The 16,354-nt window shown below is 32.1% G+C and overlaps 1 protein-coding gene across 7 annotated transcripts in view; it reads left to right on the top strand.

Moving 5' to 3' along the window:
- The window catches only part of LOC145695076 (uncharacterized), a 386,749-nt gene that overhangs the window by 345,466 nt on the left and 24,929 nt on the right, over positions 1–16,354 (top strand). For 6 of the 7 annotated variants that reach the window (XM_081771934.1, XM_081771932.1, XM_081771935.1 and 3 more), the window contains one exon: positions 875–1,036. The exons of the other annotated variant lie outside the window; for it this stretch is intronic. In XM_081771934.1, the coding sequence (XP_081628060.1) occupies positions 875–1,036 (162 nt within the window). The remainder of the gene's footprint in view (positions 1–874; positions 1,037–16,354) is intronic. 7 annotated transcript variants of the gene reach the window in all.

Genomic DNA, 16,354 nt, shown 5'->3' with positions numbered 1-16,354 from the left:
ACATAACATTTCCAATGGTTATCCTTCTGTCTTCCATTAGATCTTGTCAACTTTCTCTGTCAAGGCGGCATCATCAGTGAAAGATTGACTTCCAGATCTAGAGGCGTCCGCGGTGGTCATGTGTCCAGTTTGGAATTGTCGTTTCCACTTGGATACCATCTCACAGAATAGGCTTTCATCCCCATAGATTTCTTTCATCTCTTCGTGGATCTGCTTTGATTATTTCTCCTAAAGATAGAGGAACTTAATGACGCCCCGTACCTCAAGCATGCCAATCATTGCACTTCAGTGCTTTACCTGAAAAAAAAAAAAAAAGAAAGAAAGAAAGAAAAAAAGCAAGAGTTGTTCTAACGAGTGAGCATTTGTATGTTTAACATACAAGGACTTAACTATAAAATGCATGTCCAAGGGAGTTGGTAGTTCGTCATAGGTGACTGCACGAACTTTTTAGTACCCCTCGTAGAATGCATAGTTATCTTTTAATAAAATAAAATAAATGAACTGTTTCATCATAAAAGACATCAATTAGTACTCACTTAATAAAACAAATAGAAACTTCATTTATAATCAACTTTCAGTGTCTGGACTCAGTACTGGAAATTACAGAAGCTAATTACACTTATGTACCTTGATGACATGATACTAAAAAGTTATCATGTACGTACATGAAAACGGTTAGTTTAAAAAGTGCCCGCTTTACAACCTTAAGTAATTGTATTTAGGATTAATCATTAGCTTTTATTAAAATGTCCCTGTATCAGCAATGGCTGTAAATATTATCTTCTAGACTATCTTTGGAAGTTTCGTTACGTAAACGTACTTTCGTTTGGTCTCAGTAAATTGCAGAAGTATTTTTCTTTCTAATATTTTTCAGATTGAGAGAGAAGTAATCCTAAACGGTGACAAGAACTCTGATACTTTCAAAGCCAAGATTCCAATCCTTCAAGAGTACAAAAAGATGCAGGGACGTCCGAAGGCTGCAATTGCACCTGATGCTCCCAATAAGCAACCTGCGTGGACAGAGGAAAAGAAACAGGTTAATGTTGCCTATTTAATATTTTTATTTCTGATTCAGATTAAAAATAATTTATCTAGGATTCAGCTTCCTAACGTGAATAATGCATGAAGAGCTAATGCGTTAAAATAGTTGGTACACAACTCGTAACTTACAGACTTTGATTCAATACCACACTATTTTTGACGATCCTAACAAGTTCATCAGGATTTTCTTATTTGCATTAGAAAAAACCCGAGATTGGACTTAGGAAAGTCACAAAACTTCTTTCATTTTTTTAAAAAACAAAAGTATTAGTTATTTTTGTTAGAAAAATAAATAAAAATTAACATTTGTCAGTATTTTTCTTTGTTGATTTTATGACTGTCAAATAGCGACCCAGATTTCTAGGGGTGGAGTGCGGTCAACCTAAGACTTTCTCTGCTCACGCATTTTTTTTATGACCTTGACTTAATAAACATAGATCATAAACAAACTTTTAAACCTCAATTACTGCCTTGTCTCGTGTTATTTTACGTAGACATTTAAAATATAATGAAAGGCATGAGTCAGGTGCAGCGTTCTTGAGCAAATTTCATGTCACGCTCCAAAATCATTAGAATTATTGACGTACACTTGTACTACATACGGTATGGTGCATTATGTAGTAGTGCAGTCTTGTTAAAAGTTCGACTTTGGCAAAATTGAATTAAATATAAATATTCTTTCCTACCAACTTACATTGAATGTAATGTACGTGGTTTTGCATTATGGTGTATTAAAAAAAAGTCAGTAGCTTTTCTGTTGCTGTAAATTTATTATTTAAAATTATGCCTTGGCCAATTTTCAGTAACTGTTAGTTGGGAAAGAACTTATTAATAGTAATAAATAAAATCCAACTTAAAGATACTCGTGATTTAAAAGTTTCCAAAATATACTAACTTACGATAGCTCGAAATTTAGAAATATACAGTCATGAATCAAAAGCAATATTTGATGTTAACATCCAAGACTTAGATCGCATTACTTACTACAAAATAATCATTATGCATGCAGTATACTATATAATCATTTTAAATCGGGTAAAAGTGTACATTATAGATCTCGTTGGACATCATAAGGCTGGCTATTGAAATCAAACTTGAATGTCATTCGCTACTCTGTATTATTTATTCCACTCATTATGCTAGTAATATGTATATCAGTACTCACAGAGCTCATAGCGAGTCACCTTTTTTTTTTTTTTTTTTTTTTTTAACTAAAAGTTACTTTTTTTCAAGTTGGACACTAAAGTTACTTTTTCTTTTCAAATATGTCATTAAAAGTTACTTTCTTGGGGGTAAATTCATTTTTTCGTGTGATTTATGTTTTGCATTGGCAGTTTTCTAAGAAAAATATGATAAAAATAATGGGACAAGGCAGAAACTTGTTACTTATTACTCTTCTGAAAACTTCAGTACTTGCTGCCACATGTGAACCAAGTCAGCTTTTATTCTTTCTAAAGCACAGTGGATGGTTAGTGGGTTCTTAAGCTCTCAAGATGGGTATGAGAGCCCTTGTAAGCATTTTGTATGCAGCTGCATTTTTAGTTAACACTTGTAATTTATTTTAAAAGTTCATAATAAGGGTATAAACCAATCCATATTATTTGCTTTGATTTTATTGTGTTAAAGAAGAATAACACATATTACCTGTTCACAGTTTACTTTCATTGTATGCGGAATGTTGGTAGAAGCCATACCAATGTTTACCAATCCTGTGGTACCAAGCCAAAATTTATATCAAACCAATTATACAAGATAAAAAAAAATTAATACCAGTTAATGGTAATCTAGAAAATATAGAAATTTGGCCTTACCCTATCTAGATCAAAGTTGGAGTATAAAACCGTGGAAAGTATGTAATTCATAATGAACCTCTAAACACAAGTAATCCATTTTTTTTTTATTAGCTGACAAACTTAAGTAAAATAATTTTCAATATTAACTTGTTAAAACATTGCGTATTTCAACTATGATCCAGCCGGCCCTATTTTGCTTATTAAAAAAAAAAAAAAAAAACGTAAAATTCAATTTAGCCAATTTAAAGTTATTTTTTGATGAGATTTTGGTCACTTTTTCATTTACTTTTGGATACTTTTCAACTATTTAGAAGAGACCAGACACTATGAGCTCTGTACTCAAAATTGATCTTCGTAACGAGGAAAAAATAGCCACGCTGCTGACGCTTCCATTAAAGCATAACCTATTCATTCAAAATTCATCCTAAAAGTGGCGAAGTTTCGTTTTAGTAAGATAAAGTTAGAGAGAAAGTTTGAGAAAGGTATCATTGACCATGTCAGAGAAAAAAATAATTCACTTTTGCATTCACTAAATGTTTCTCTTTTATATGGAATACTTGCTGATTTTAAGTTCATCTGAAGTCTATGTGAACTCTTTATTACTCAAATTAATTCATGTTACTATCTGTGAATAATTAATACTACATCTGAAACACCGTTTTTGTATAGCCTAATAATTATTCTGAGTCTTTTGCCAATTAAGTAGATTTTCTCCTATTAGTCACTTTAAAGATCTTAGAAAGTCAGGAAAATGTACTTAAGTTTCGCGAAGTTATATATTATGTATTCTACATGGTTTCATTTGCTTTTATAAAACGTGCACGAGATTCTTTCTAAATTTAATAATAATAATAATAATAATAATAATAATAATAATAATAATAATAATAATAATAATAATAATAATAATAATAATAATAATAATAATAATAATAATTCTCTTAATTTGTGCTTTAGAATGAATCATAATGCAATTAGTGAGATAATGATCTGATTTGAAGAAAACATTCCTCTGGAATACTCACGTGTAGTACAAGGACAAACTGATTCAATGTAGGACATTCACGTCTGGTGCGAAAAGTCTCTGATTCGAATCCAGTTTATGTGAGTTGGTGGTATACATATATATATATATATATGTGTGTGTGTGTGTGTAATGTGTATAGATGTGTATAGTATTCGTTAATTTTCTTTGGGGTTCTTTCTTGTCTCCTTTTTTTCTTTCTCTTTTTCTACGGTTCTTGCATCATCACTCACTTGTATTTATTGTTTGTCTTTGTAGCTTAAAGGATGCAGCAGTGGATAAAGTTAATATAAATTAAGAGCTTCAGTTTAACATAGGTCATAAACACGTGAGTGAACATGATCCGAGAATTTTATTATTCGAGTTATGGGAATTGTATCTGAGTTGTTTTTTTTTTTTTTCTGACTTCCGTCTTGGTAAACTACTATAGAAAACTTTGAAACCTATCACAATTTTTTTTTCAATAGTGAATATAGTACTCTACAAAAAGGAAGAAAAGCAAACAGTGAAGAGACAAAACAATGAACTTTTTTCATATTTCAACTGAACCATGGATTCCAGTTCAATCCACTTTAGGTACTAACGAAGAAGCGAAACAACTGATTATTTGAAAGAAAAAGAAAGAACAATTGAATTGCCAAACAAACCCACAGAACATATGAAAAAAAAAGAAAGAAAAAAGAAGACGATAAACATAGAGCACGGACAGTGAATGTGCGTTACGTTCTATGCAGAAGCTGTGGTTGAAGACGTAAAGACAGTGATTTTGTGCATCTTGTGAAGCGACGTCTGTTTCCGGTCTTTCCATGTGTTTCCGGCCGCTGGTTTTCGTAGCATGAGACGATTGGGCACGCGCGATCGGTGATGTGCAACAGAACATGCGTCTTCAGCAAGGACATGAAGACCTTGAAATAGACCCTCAAAGGCCCCCTTTTCATAAATATATATTGTAGGATATTAAATAATTATAATAACATTACACTATATCAAAAAAAAAAAGTTCGAGCAAGAATGATTTTTGTGTGTATTGTCAGTAAGTAGCATGAACTTCAATTCCGTAATCTATTTACTTAAATTTCGAATGACCCTTACTGTAAACTTCAATAATAATTTTAATGCCTATTTTCCAAGTGAAACCTTCAATAAAAATTTTGATATGTAAAAACCATGCAAACTCTCCATAATCCATAACACAGATTAACCTGATTTAGGTTAAGCGCTCAGCTTCCAAAAATCAAATATCGGGTAAATGAAGTGTTTGTCTACCATTTCCCAGTTGAATTTGATCAAGGCACACAAAGAAGCGGAAAGAAGCAGTGTATTTTAGAAGAAATGAAATGAAGGCTTTAAGTTTTACGTCCCACGATTATACCGGCTAGACTAAAAATAACATTGATATGAAAAATTAATGACAATGGTGGAATGAAGAAAGTGGGAGAAAACAGGAGAACCCCGAGAAAACCCACACACACGGTGTTTGTCCATTACGAAGCTCAGTGCGAGCTCGGATTATTCTCAAAGGAAAAGATGCGTCTTACATTCCGGCAAATACGGTACAGTATAATTCACAAGAACTAAATTTTTCTGCAAATTGAACTCACTTGTACAAAGTGAGGGGGATTTATGTACCCTTGGTGAAGAAAGAAGCAAAACTATATATATTCATAGACAAAAAGAAAAAGTTCCTTATGTAATTAACGAATGAAAAATTTAAAATTTCACCGGTATTGGACAGTTTTAGCTACTTAATGTTATTTTCATGTTCTTAATATATTTTTGAATTATCCGTTGTCATTCTTTCACTCATTCACTGAATAAAGGAGGAGTTTTCTGCATGTTGTTGTTTGTTTGTTGGTATATTAGATGGTTCCATTCCCTTCAGTTCTCAGAGCTCCTCCGTGGCTAAGCGGTTAGCATACGCGCCTTTGGCGCGGGAGACCCGGGTTCGATTCCCGGCGGGAGTTCATGTGGTTCGGATTCCACGTTAATCAGTAGGTCCACGTCTCATATAGCCTCGCTGCTGAACGGGACGTAAAACTCAAAAAACAACCAACCATCCCTTCAGTTCTTTTCATAGTCGGCTTTCTAGCCTATGGAATGTGATCTCACGGTCTAAGATGGGAGCTGAAACATACATGCTCCTAGCTTGAGTCAAACTAAAAATCATGCAAAGAGAAAACACTTGACTGCACAGACTGTGTATCGTACTAGTTCGTTAACAGAATAAATTTTTGTGAGATAATGTTTTCTTCTAATATAAGTTGATCTTGATTTAAAATAACTTATAATATAAGTCGTTTTAAAGTGTGGCCTAAACAGATGCTTAAGCTGTGAGTAATTAACTGTACTTCAACTAATTCTTTTTAAATTATTCACTCTTATTAACCATCTATCTCCTTCAGTTACGTCCCTAATCGGGAGATGTCAATTTAAAGATTTCAGTTTTAATGATTAATTAAGGTATAAAAATCATTAATATTAATGAAAAACAAATATTGCTTTAATGCAAAATCATATATTTATTTATTTATTTATTTTTTAAATAAAGCATATGTGTTCATTTTACAGTTAACAATAGCAATTGTGTGTGTCCTGGGACTTCTTAACCACCCTACCGGATGTTTTGATCTTTGATCGAGTTCACCAGAACTGGTCATTGCAACTTTTTGTTCCCTTGATGGTTCGTTCGCTCAATCTTCCATTGTAATTAGTTCCTGGAATATTCATTTTTACAAGAATGAGGCTATTATGTCTCTCTCCGTGTGTAACAATGAGTAATCCACAATGCAGACTGCGATTTGGTAATAAATTAAGACGTTCGTATAACACTTTATGTATTGTAGTTAATCAAAAAAGGATTTTGTCAATCAGTTTTATTGTTAAATTACAATTAGGAAAGCGTCTAAATATTTATTGATGGCGAAATTTTCAAAAGAAATCCTTTTTTTCTTCACCTGCAGCTTATTTATTTACCTATTCATAAACATACTGCTGTTTGAGCCACATATCATGATTTTCATTATATAATGAAAAATCATTTAACGTATTGTTAAGTTCATCTGAACATCCTGAAAACAATAAATACATATGCCAAATCATGATAGATATCGTAATTATAGATACATTTGTTTCTGTTTCCAGTCATTTATTAGAAATTTACTTGTTTTTCTATTATTATTATTATTATTATTATTATTATGATGACCTTCCTAAGACATCAACAGGAGTAACACTTATGACCTCATGGATCTTGTTCTCAGGTTTGTCAAGTGATAAAAAGATATCGCATGGAGTGAGGTCTGGACGTCGCGGTTGCCATTCTTTGGGACCCCGTCGACCAATCTAGCGTCCTGCGAAGCGCTTATCAAGCCGTTGTCTTACAGGCAAGGTGTAATGAGGGGGAGCTCTATCTTGCATAAATAAGTTCATGGACTACTACCGGAAATGTCGTGAACATTAAGAGATCAAGTGTTACACCCTCGACTTCGGTGTTAGAGGAATGTTCGAGCGAAGTCCTTCAAAATCAACAAGACAGGCTGCAAGAGAGTAACATTACATACTATTCTGTGCATACAATTCTCCACAAATAATTACATTACTGACCATGGAAGCCTTATGTTCAAAAGTTGTATACAGATGATTGGGATAGCCGTGTTGAATTTTATGAAATGATACTCGCATGGCATGAAGATCGTCCACGCCTGTTTGAACAAAAATATGTGGAATGATGAAGCTGTGTTTCGTGTAGGGAGGTTCGTTAATCATCATAACGGCCATTTGGACAGAAGGTGACCCAAAAGAGACAGTTGAAAAAAATGTAGGGCAAACCGAAAGTGATATTATGATGTGGATTAACTTCTTCCCGTATTATTGAACCCTGCCTGTTGAGAGACATTATGAACGCTGAAAGATATCTGGAAATGTTAGAAAATTTTGTATGGCCTACAATTTCTGAATGAGATGCATCAATTTTCTGTGGCAATTTTTAATTGTTTTTTTCATCCCATGTTGACTCCTCCACCACCGTTGGACCTGAATTACAGACTGCCACACCTGAACTCTTTCTGCAATTTTGGCTCTCTCTTCAATGCTTAATCGTCCTGGCATCTCTGTTGCTTCAAAGGAACAACAAAAGCTTCACAGGATCTAGAAAAAAATAGGCAAAAATGGCATACTTCATAAGACAAAATAACTGTCATTGCTGTCGACACATAACATCAATAAAAATTCACAATTCAAAATAGTAAGTTACTTACTGCTCACCCTGTACTTTTCTAAACCAAATAAGAAACAAACAGCCAACCCTACCTCTTCGCTATGTGCATAGTGGCTCTACCTAACTATGTTAGAATAACCGGGTAAGAACCTGCCTTTAAGCAGGACATTCAAACATTAGGAAAACTCTCAACACTTTAAATTCAGGCTTGATGAATTGAGTATACAGAGTAATTATCTAAAATCAGCTGTTTTACGTAAATAGTTTATTCATTAGGAAATGAACATGTCTATAGTGTAGACTCTTAATGGACGTCATATCGGTTGAAAAAAAAATCTTTGTTAGCTAAGGTAAGCTTCCCTTAGATTGCAGCGATAAAGTTTAACATCTTACCAATTTGACTTTCCTCAAGAGCCACCATTGGAAACGTCCTTACAAATGTGTACTTTAAAATATTTAACAGATGGAATGATGATTTATCTTCAAATGCTAAATGTACTACTACTACTACTACTACTACCACTACTACTACGACTAATAATAATAATAATAATAATAATAATAATAATAATAATAATAATAATAATAATAATAATAATAATAATAATAATAATAATAATAATAATAATAAAAGGAAAACAGTAATATGAGCTAGATAGACCTATCATATAACAACTTGTATGTCACAATTTGGGGACAGTAGGTTTCACTTCGGCAAAGAAAGAAAGAAAAAAAAAGAAGGCTTTGAAGCAAGAAGTCCTTTCGTAACAGTATAAAATATTGACAATTTACAAATCCTCAGTAATACTAATATTAAGAATAATAAAGTATACAAAGGACTTCCTCTGTGAAGTCAAATTGGGTTTATTACCCGAAGAAAAAAATATTATGCTATGTATACCACTACATATAATATTCCAGAAAACTAAGAAGAGGAGGTTAACTAGTACTCCTCCTATTGAAGGCATTTGACCTGGCAGTTCTTAGTAGGCTAATGCAATATTGTTGCGATACGTACATCATTGCTTTCACTAATTGAAGTACAAGACAACATTGACCTAGCGAAAAGAAAAAAACGAGAAAAAGAAAAACCTGCAGAGAACAAGGCCTTGTTCTGGTTAATGACTACAACTTATCATCGAACTCTCTTGGTAACGGCGTGAGCACATAAATACATGTAAGGATGCTCTAGTAAGAAGTTATGCTTCTTTAGTACAATCTTTCATCATCTTAAATTATGATCTAATTTTTCATTTTAAATAAGTAGCACATATAAATAGTGATAGATCGTCTAAACTTAGAATCCTAAACGATTTGTAACCCACTGGTTTTCAAATTTTGATGAATCTAACGTTGCACTTATATATAATGTAATATAAAGCGAAAGAACAAAGGATTTGTTTAAAAAGATGGCCCACTGCCCTGAGGACTACAAAAACAAAGCGAATTATTACTTAAAAATACCAATTATTCTGAAATTAGCCCTACTTTAGAAAATCATGAACGAACTGAAATTTATTTATTTTGTTTTGTTATTTTTTTTTTTTTTTTTATTTTACAAAAGAATCCAAGTTGGCGGTCAAAATAAGGCTAATAACTTTAATGTGTATCTTTCTATATACCACAAATTAATTACTTTTAAAAACGCCGGGTGTACTGGAAAAGTGCATACCTCTGCAAGGCTATTAATTCTTGTCCTCACTCAATATAGTTGTGATCTATCTATCGTCTGTTTTTCGATTCACTCTGTATTAGGCGTGGCAACCAAAACAAACTAAACGAAAAGAAAAATTAGGAAGAACTGGTTTTTAAGACAACAGTTCGGCGGACTTGAGACAGTGAAGTTGATTATTATGATGATGATGGTAATGATAATGACGAATCTCGTTGGGAGTTCTTTTTCCCACGCTTTCGTTATAACCGGAAGTTTGGGAGAAGAAGTACCGGGAAATGGACTTTTATTTTGTTATCTGTATTCACCTTTGATCGTTCGGTGAACTTTTGATTTTAATTTTTAAATAATGATGATAATAAGAAGTCAGATTAAACATTCGTTGCTCTTCATGTTCAGATCTCTTTATTTATTATTTTAAGTAGCTTTTTTTCTTCAAACATTCTCTACATTTGAAGAAATTAAGAACAATAAGATATACTCATTTTCATACATATTATTACATTTAATATAAGTTATTTGTTTCTGCTGTTATTTTTTTTACTGTTATGTTAAAATATCTCTTCCTGACGGTGTATGGTGGCTCAGTGGTAGAGCGCTCATCTGTGATACAAGGTGTCCTTGATTCAATCCCAGATCATGTTAGTTTGTGGTGGAGAACATTGTTTCTAAGAGTTTCCACGGGCTTCGCCTATTTCCTGCTACATTTTCATAATGGTTCATTTTTAGTAATCATTTGCTTCCTTAATCTACGCGACATATTCGTGGGACGTTAAACTACAAAATTTCTTTTCATTTTAGTATTACATCCTCTCGAAAGAAACAAAAGAAGAACGTTCCAGATATTAGATATTCCAGATTAATAAAATAGAAAATCGGGATACTCCAAAAAAAAAAAAAAAGTTAATGTTGAAAGCTAGTTTTTAGATGCATGCACGTATTTCGTATATATGCAGCTCGTTTATTATTATTATTATTATTATTATTATTATTATTATTATTATTATTATTATTATTATTATTATTATTATTATTATTATTGTTATTATTATTATTATTATTATTATTATTTTAAGACTAGTAGTGGAATTGGCTATAGAATGGGTAAATAAAAAAACAAAAAAATAAAAATATAAAAGTTAATTTCTTATAGAAATGAGATAAAAGTAGTCTGTCACAGTTTTTAAAATAAAATACCTGTTTAAGTATAACAGGAGTACTATCTATAAGTCAGTAACACTTCTCAGCTTTTCGCTACCGGTATTATTATTATTATTATTATTATTATTATTATTATTATTATTATTATTATTATTATTATTATTATTATTATTATTATTATTATTATTATTATTATTATTATTGTTTCTAATGAAACTACCAGTAGTGTGGCAGCAGAGCCACCTGGAGAAAACAAAAGAATGTTCCAGTATCGGATACTTTTTTTTTTCTTTCCTCTAGGGAAGAAACGAAGTACCAGATATAAACGAGTTTTAAATTTGTACATGCGTATACTTGTCTTTTACAATAAAAACGGGACATTCAGGGTTTCGGTTGGACTTTGTTTAAACTAAAATCCTTTAAAAATTGGACATGTAGAATCCCTATAAATATTGATCATTGTATACCGAATATACAATGATGTAAAGATGATATGGACTGATATTTTATAGTATTAAAATATAATTATTGTCTTTGTTTTAAAACTTGGAATCTGAGATTCCTACAGATAGTGATTACTCTAACCTGAGTATACTTTTGATCGTTCTGAAGGTAATGTGAATAGGATAACGATATCTGAAGTATGAGTGCCTCTTTAATTTCTTAACCTGATGCTTTATAGTGATAAAATTCCTCTTCACATTATATATATATATTTCTGTCTTCGTTTTAAAAACTGGAATCTGGGATTACTACTAAATATATTTATGATTATTGTAAAGGTGATGCAGGTAGGACGAAAATGTTAATAAAGTTTGATTTCCTCTTAAATTCCGGTGTTTCATAATGTTAAAACTCGTCTTCATTTCAAAAGACAAGTGTGGTATGTTTGAGGATTCATTCTAAAATTATATTATTTTCCACATACCACACACGGGTACACGCACTGAAATACGCACTTAATAATAATAATACAGGCAGGAACGTTGTTAGAAGTTAACTAGTGGGAGTGGTTTACAGAAAAAGTAGCAGATATTTCATGTGAGAATTTCTTGACTATGCACTGAGGTAAACGCTGCACGCATGTCATGTATTTGTGAGATGTATTGCCATTGGAGAGTCACACTTGCGTGATTTAATTTTTCAGTCGTGTAAAATAGTTCTTGGAATTTGTCTTTTCCTCTGTTTATACTGCCTGCGGCCATCACGATTATGTATTCTCTGTCTTATCTTCTGTTCGTTCTGTACATATTCAGAAGGATAGAAGCACGCTGTAGACAATGCGCATAACAAAAAAACTTCTCATATGTTTCTTTGAAAGTCATGAACAGATTGAAAAACAATCATTAGTTGACCTTCAAGTGAAAATGAAATTGCTGGGGAAAATACAGTTAGGAAGATGATGCGCCTGGCGCGTATTAAACAGGTAGATTAAAGGAATACTCCCAAAATGTATATAGACAACATAATCCTTTTTTTGCAGTTAGGAACAACGCATTTTTATATATTTTAAGTAAAACATTGGCGATTAACTTACTTTAAAATAAAGTCCTTCATATAATTGATTCATTATAAATTATTTTCCCTGTAATTTTAGTCCGAAGCCAATTGCTGCTTTCCTTTAATCGTATATTATCATATAAACGGTGGTGGATATCCACCACATTTATTCTTTTGACAGTACTTGTGAAACCAATGGGCGGATGTTACAATTTTCTTTGACAGAAAGAATGTAACTGTCTCTAACTTACCTAAAACCTTACTTCAAATTGGTTCAGCTTCCCCGTTGGTCTAGTGTCTAGCGTGCACGTCTTCGAGGCACTGGATTCCAGTTCTATTTCCGGTGGAAGAGCCTTGGAATTTAAACGCATTACGGTGGTTCGAATTTCATCTTAAAGTGTAGGTTCACGTCTCCTATAACCTCGGTGCTGAAACGGGACACTAAACTCTAACCAACCAATCAGGTTGGTTCAGCCGTACCGAAGCAGAAGTTGTTGACAAGAGAACACGTGTGGGAAGTTACTCGTTTTTGATGGTGACCATACCAAGGTTCTAAAACACTACTGTTAATTCATTTGTATTCTATATATTTTAATTTTTTCTACTATATAATAAATATATCTTCAAAGGATATATAACATTGTTATTATTAAAATGAATTCTCAGTTTTAACTCTACGGTTATTCCCTTTAAGCTGAAGAGATGTATGATTAATCAAAGCGAATGATTATGAAAATAAATTGTGGAATGCAAATACGGGAGAAAACTGGTGAGCCTCGAGAAAAGCCACGGATACGGTCTTATCCAGGATAACCTCTCCATGTACCTCTCGCTGTGATCGAACCATGGACCTATCGCTCCAGAGGTAAACGCTTTTTCCGTTGAACCACTGTGCGTCCCTTTAATCATTGGCATCATTACAAAAAAATAATATTTTAAATGTTTAAAGTAATACAGTATTATTTTGAGTAAATAAAAGTAAATTTCTATATCAACGTAAACGTATTCGTAGTTCACTTAGATTGATAAGTTGTAATATTGTTCATGTATGTATAATAATAGTCATCCTCGTTACATATATAATCAAAACAAATAAATTCAGCAAAAGTTCAAGAAATATTAGTATTCTACTAAATTACGAAAGTGAGGAACGTAAATTAAATATCTTAGAAATAGAGAAACAGAAAGAAATATGCATTTGATTTTAATATTTGTAGTCACATATCGTTGCTTTTTTTAATTGGAAAATTAAAAATATTCATAAGATAATGACTTTAGATAACGCATACTATTGTTACATTTTCCATTAACTATTATAACGATATAATGTTATAAAATATGTTTTGAATCTCCTATAATCTTTTATATGTGAATATTCAGTTTCAACATTCTTTATATTATTATTTTTGTTGTTGTTATTTGCGTTTGAATGAAAAAATATTCTGTGAAAAGATGTGTGAAGTGAAGTCACGTGTTGCGAAAAAATGTCACTTCAGATGTTTAGTGTGAATTGTGTGTGTGTGTGTGTGTGTGTGTGTGTGTGTGTGTAGGTGTGTGTGTGTGTGATTTGGAGTTGACACATTTCTTGATGAAGGTGTTGTATTCTCTCAAAATCATAAACATCTTATCGTGAGATAATGCAATCTTTTTCTCTCTGTGTGTGATGAAGCGTATGCACTGAGAACATGATAAATATATGTATAAAAAGTTTTATATGGTGAGATTTCATCAAAATATTAACCATAGTATGGTTGTACACAGTTGCCCTAGATATTGGATAAAGTTTCTCATCTTTATTTATGGGTATCAGTATGAATAAATTTTAAAATCATGATAAATGAATAACTCAGAGGAGAAAAATAGATTATAGAAAACTGATATCCAGGTTTTGTTCATTGGAATAATTTGTGTTTTTACTAGAGATGGACAAAACCGGTTTTTATAAAAACCGAAATTTCTGTTTTCTCCAAAATCCGGTTCGGTTTTTCACTAAAACCGGTTTCGGTTTTCTCCAAAACTGAAAACTTTTGGAAAATACAGAACTATTTCTGTAGAAACGGAATCGGTTTCTAGAGAACAACGAAACACTATTCTGGTCAGAAATAGAACCAATTTTGGAAAAAACCGGAACTGGTTTTGAAGAAAACCGGAACCGGTTTTGAAGAAAACTGAACCGGTTTCGAAGAAAACCGAAACCGGTTTTCGAGAAAACCGAAAACCGTTTTTTTAATTTTCAAAATCCGGTTTCAATTTTCCTAAAAACCGAAAAACCTGTTTTTTGTGCCCACCACTAGTTTTTACCACTCAGGAGTATTGCTACAATAAACTGTAACAAACATTTCATTAGTTGAAATTCAGGACTTTACTAAATGTATCCATCCTTGTCTTTACAATATAGTGTTGCTTAGTTTTACTTGCATGTTTAGTGGTATAGTTATTGTATCTTATTGCAATTATTATTAACGCTTTATATTGAGCTCTGGCACCAAAACCCATTAAAAGGCTATAGCTAACATTGTCACATTCAGCTTGGTGATGCTTGGTTTAAGACATTAGCTCCTTCATTGGCGGTTTTTGATGGAAGCCACATCGATTTCTTTTTAAAAAGTTTTTGCTTCAAGATAAAGTAAAAAAGCTAACCTAATGTACTAATTTTTGCATACAGCTTTCTAGAGCTAAGTATCTTGTATCTTGCAATAAAATGAATTGTTATCGATATGCTTTTCCTCAGAAGTTTCAAGCTGCTTCTACGCCGGAGTCTGCTACTTTTTAATTCATTTAGTTTCTCAGTTTGCTTCACGACTCTTTATTAATACCAAAATATCTGTGCTCTCGCTGGAAATCGACCACGCGCACTGAAGACATGTGCTCTAACTGTTGGGTTACACTCTTCAAGTATATTCAGAATTGAGAAACTGATTTTTTCTTTTTTCGAATTTTTTGTCAATCGAGATTCATAATTATATAATAGAATTAGATATGGTTGCCTCTAGGTCAAATTCTAGAATTAGATATGGTTGTCTCTAGATCAAATTCTGACCATGTAACCGTTTACTTTGGTCACCAAGATAAATTAATTTTCTTGTTGTTTTCGTACTTCGTATCTTAGCAAATGTGAGCGCAAGTTATGATCGAAGAAACTTTTTTTTTGAACCGAAGGTTAAATACTCAACACAGTTTTGAGCAAGAACACAGTTGATCTCGAGACCACTGTTTTTATATGTTACTAAGAAAAAAGTAAACACTGTATATTTATTAGTAAAATTTAATCTAATTATTTACTGTTATTTTAATTAAACATTAGCAATGGAAGAACGATTTATTCTAAAAAAAAAAAAACTTATTTTATATCTATTTGTATCCATATTCAAGTAATTTAATTAAAAAAGGGGAAATACGTTATCTTGGTTCCTAAAAAAAAAAGTGTGATGGATAAATATTTTTTTAAAAATACATTAGTTTTCGTCTTCTAGTAGGTGTCCAAAAGAGTTCATCGGAATGTTTTTAGTAATCATTTCCCATTCTAATGATGATGATAATGTGACAACGTTGTTATTAGTATTCTACACACGTTAAACTTTATTTTCTTTCTTCTTCTGTCAAATGATTGTGAAAATGGCTCTGCCAAGACTTGATTGAAAACAAAAATTACATATTCTAAACTGATCGTCATTGCGAATTTTCATTACAAAATCAACGAAGCTTTAACTTGAAGAAATCAAATAGAATTAATTAATTCATAATTAAATAATTGAGGCAGCGAGAAAGTGGGAGAAAATTAAATGCCTCAAATAAAAACACGCACATATGCCATTTGTCCATCATAATACCATATCGCCCACGAATGTGAAAGTTGGTGCAATTCAATTAATGACCACTCTAATTAAAACTCATGTAATGAAAAGATGATGATATCTACCTTTCTGATAGTCTGTCTTTTGGTATAT

The sequence above is a fragment of the Thermobia domestica genome, chromosome 9 (genome assembly GCF_964235325.1).
Source record: "Thermobia domestica chromosome 9, izTheDome1.hap1.1, whole genome shotgun sequence".
NCBI classification, from domain to species: Eukaryota; Metazoa; Arthropoda; class Insecta; order Zygentoma; family Lepismatidae; genus Thermobia; species Thermobia domestica.
The sequence above is the reverse complement of the archived record's forward strand: the minus strand, read 5'-3'. Positions and strand labels throughout refer to the sequence as shown.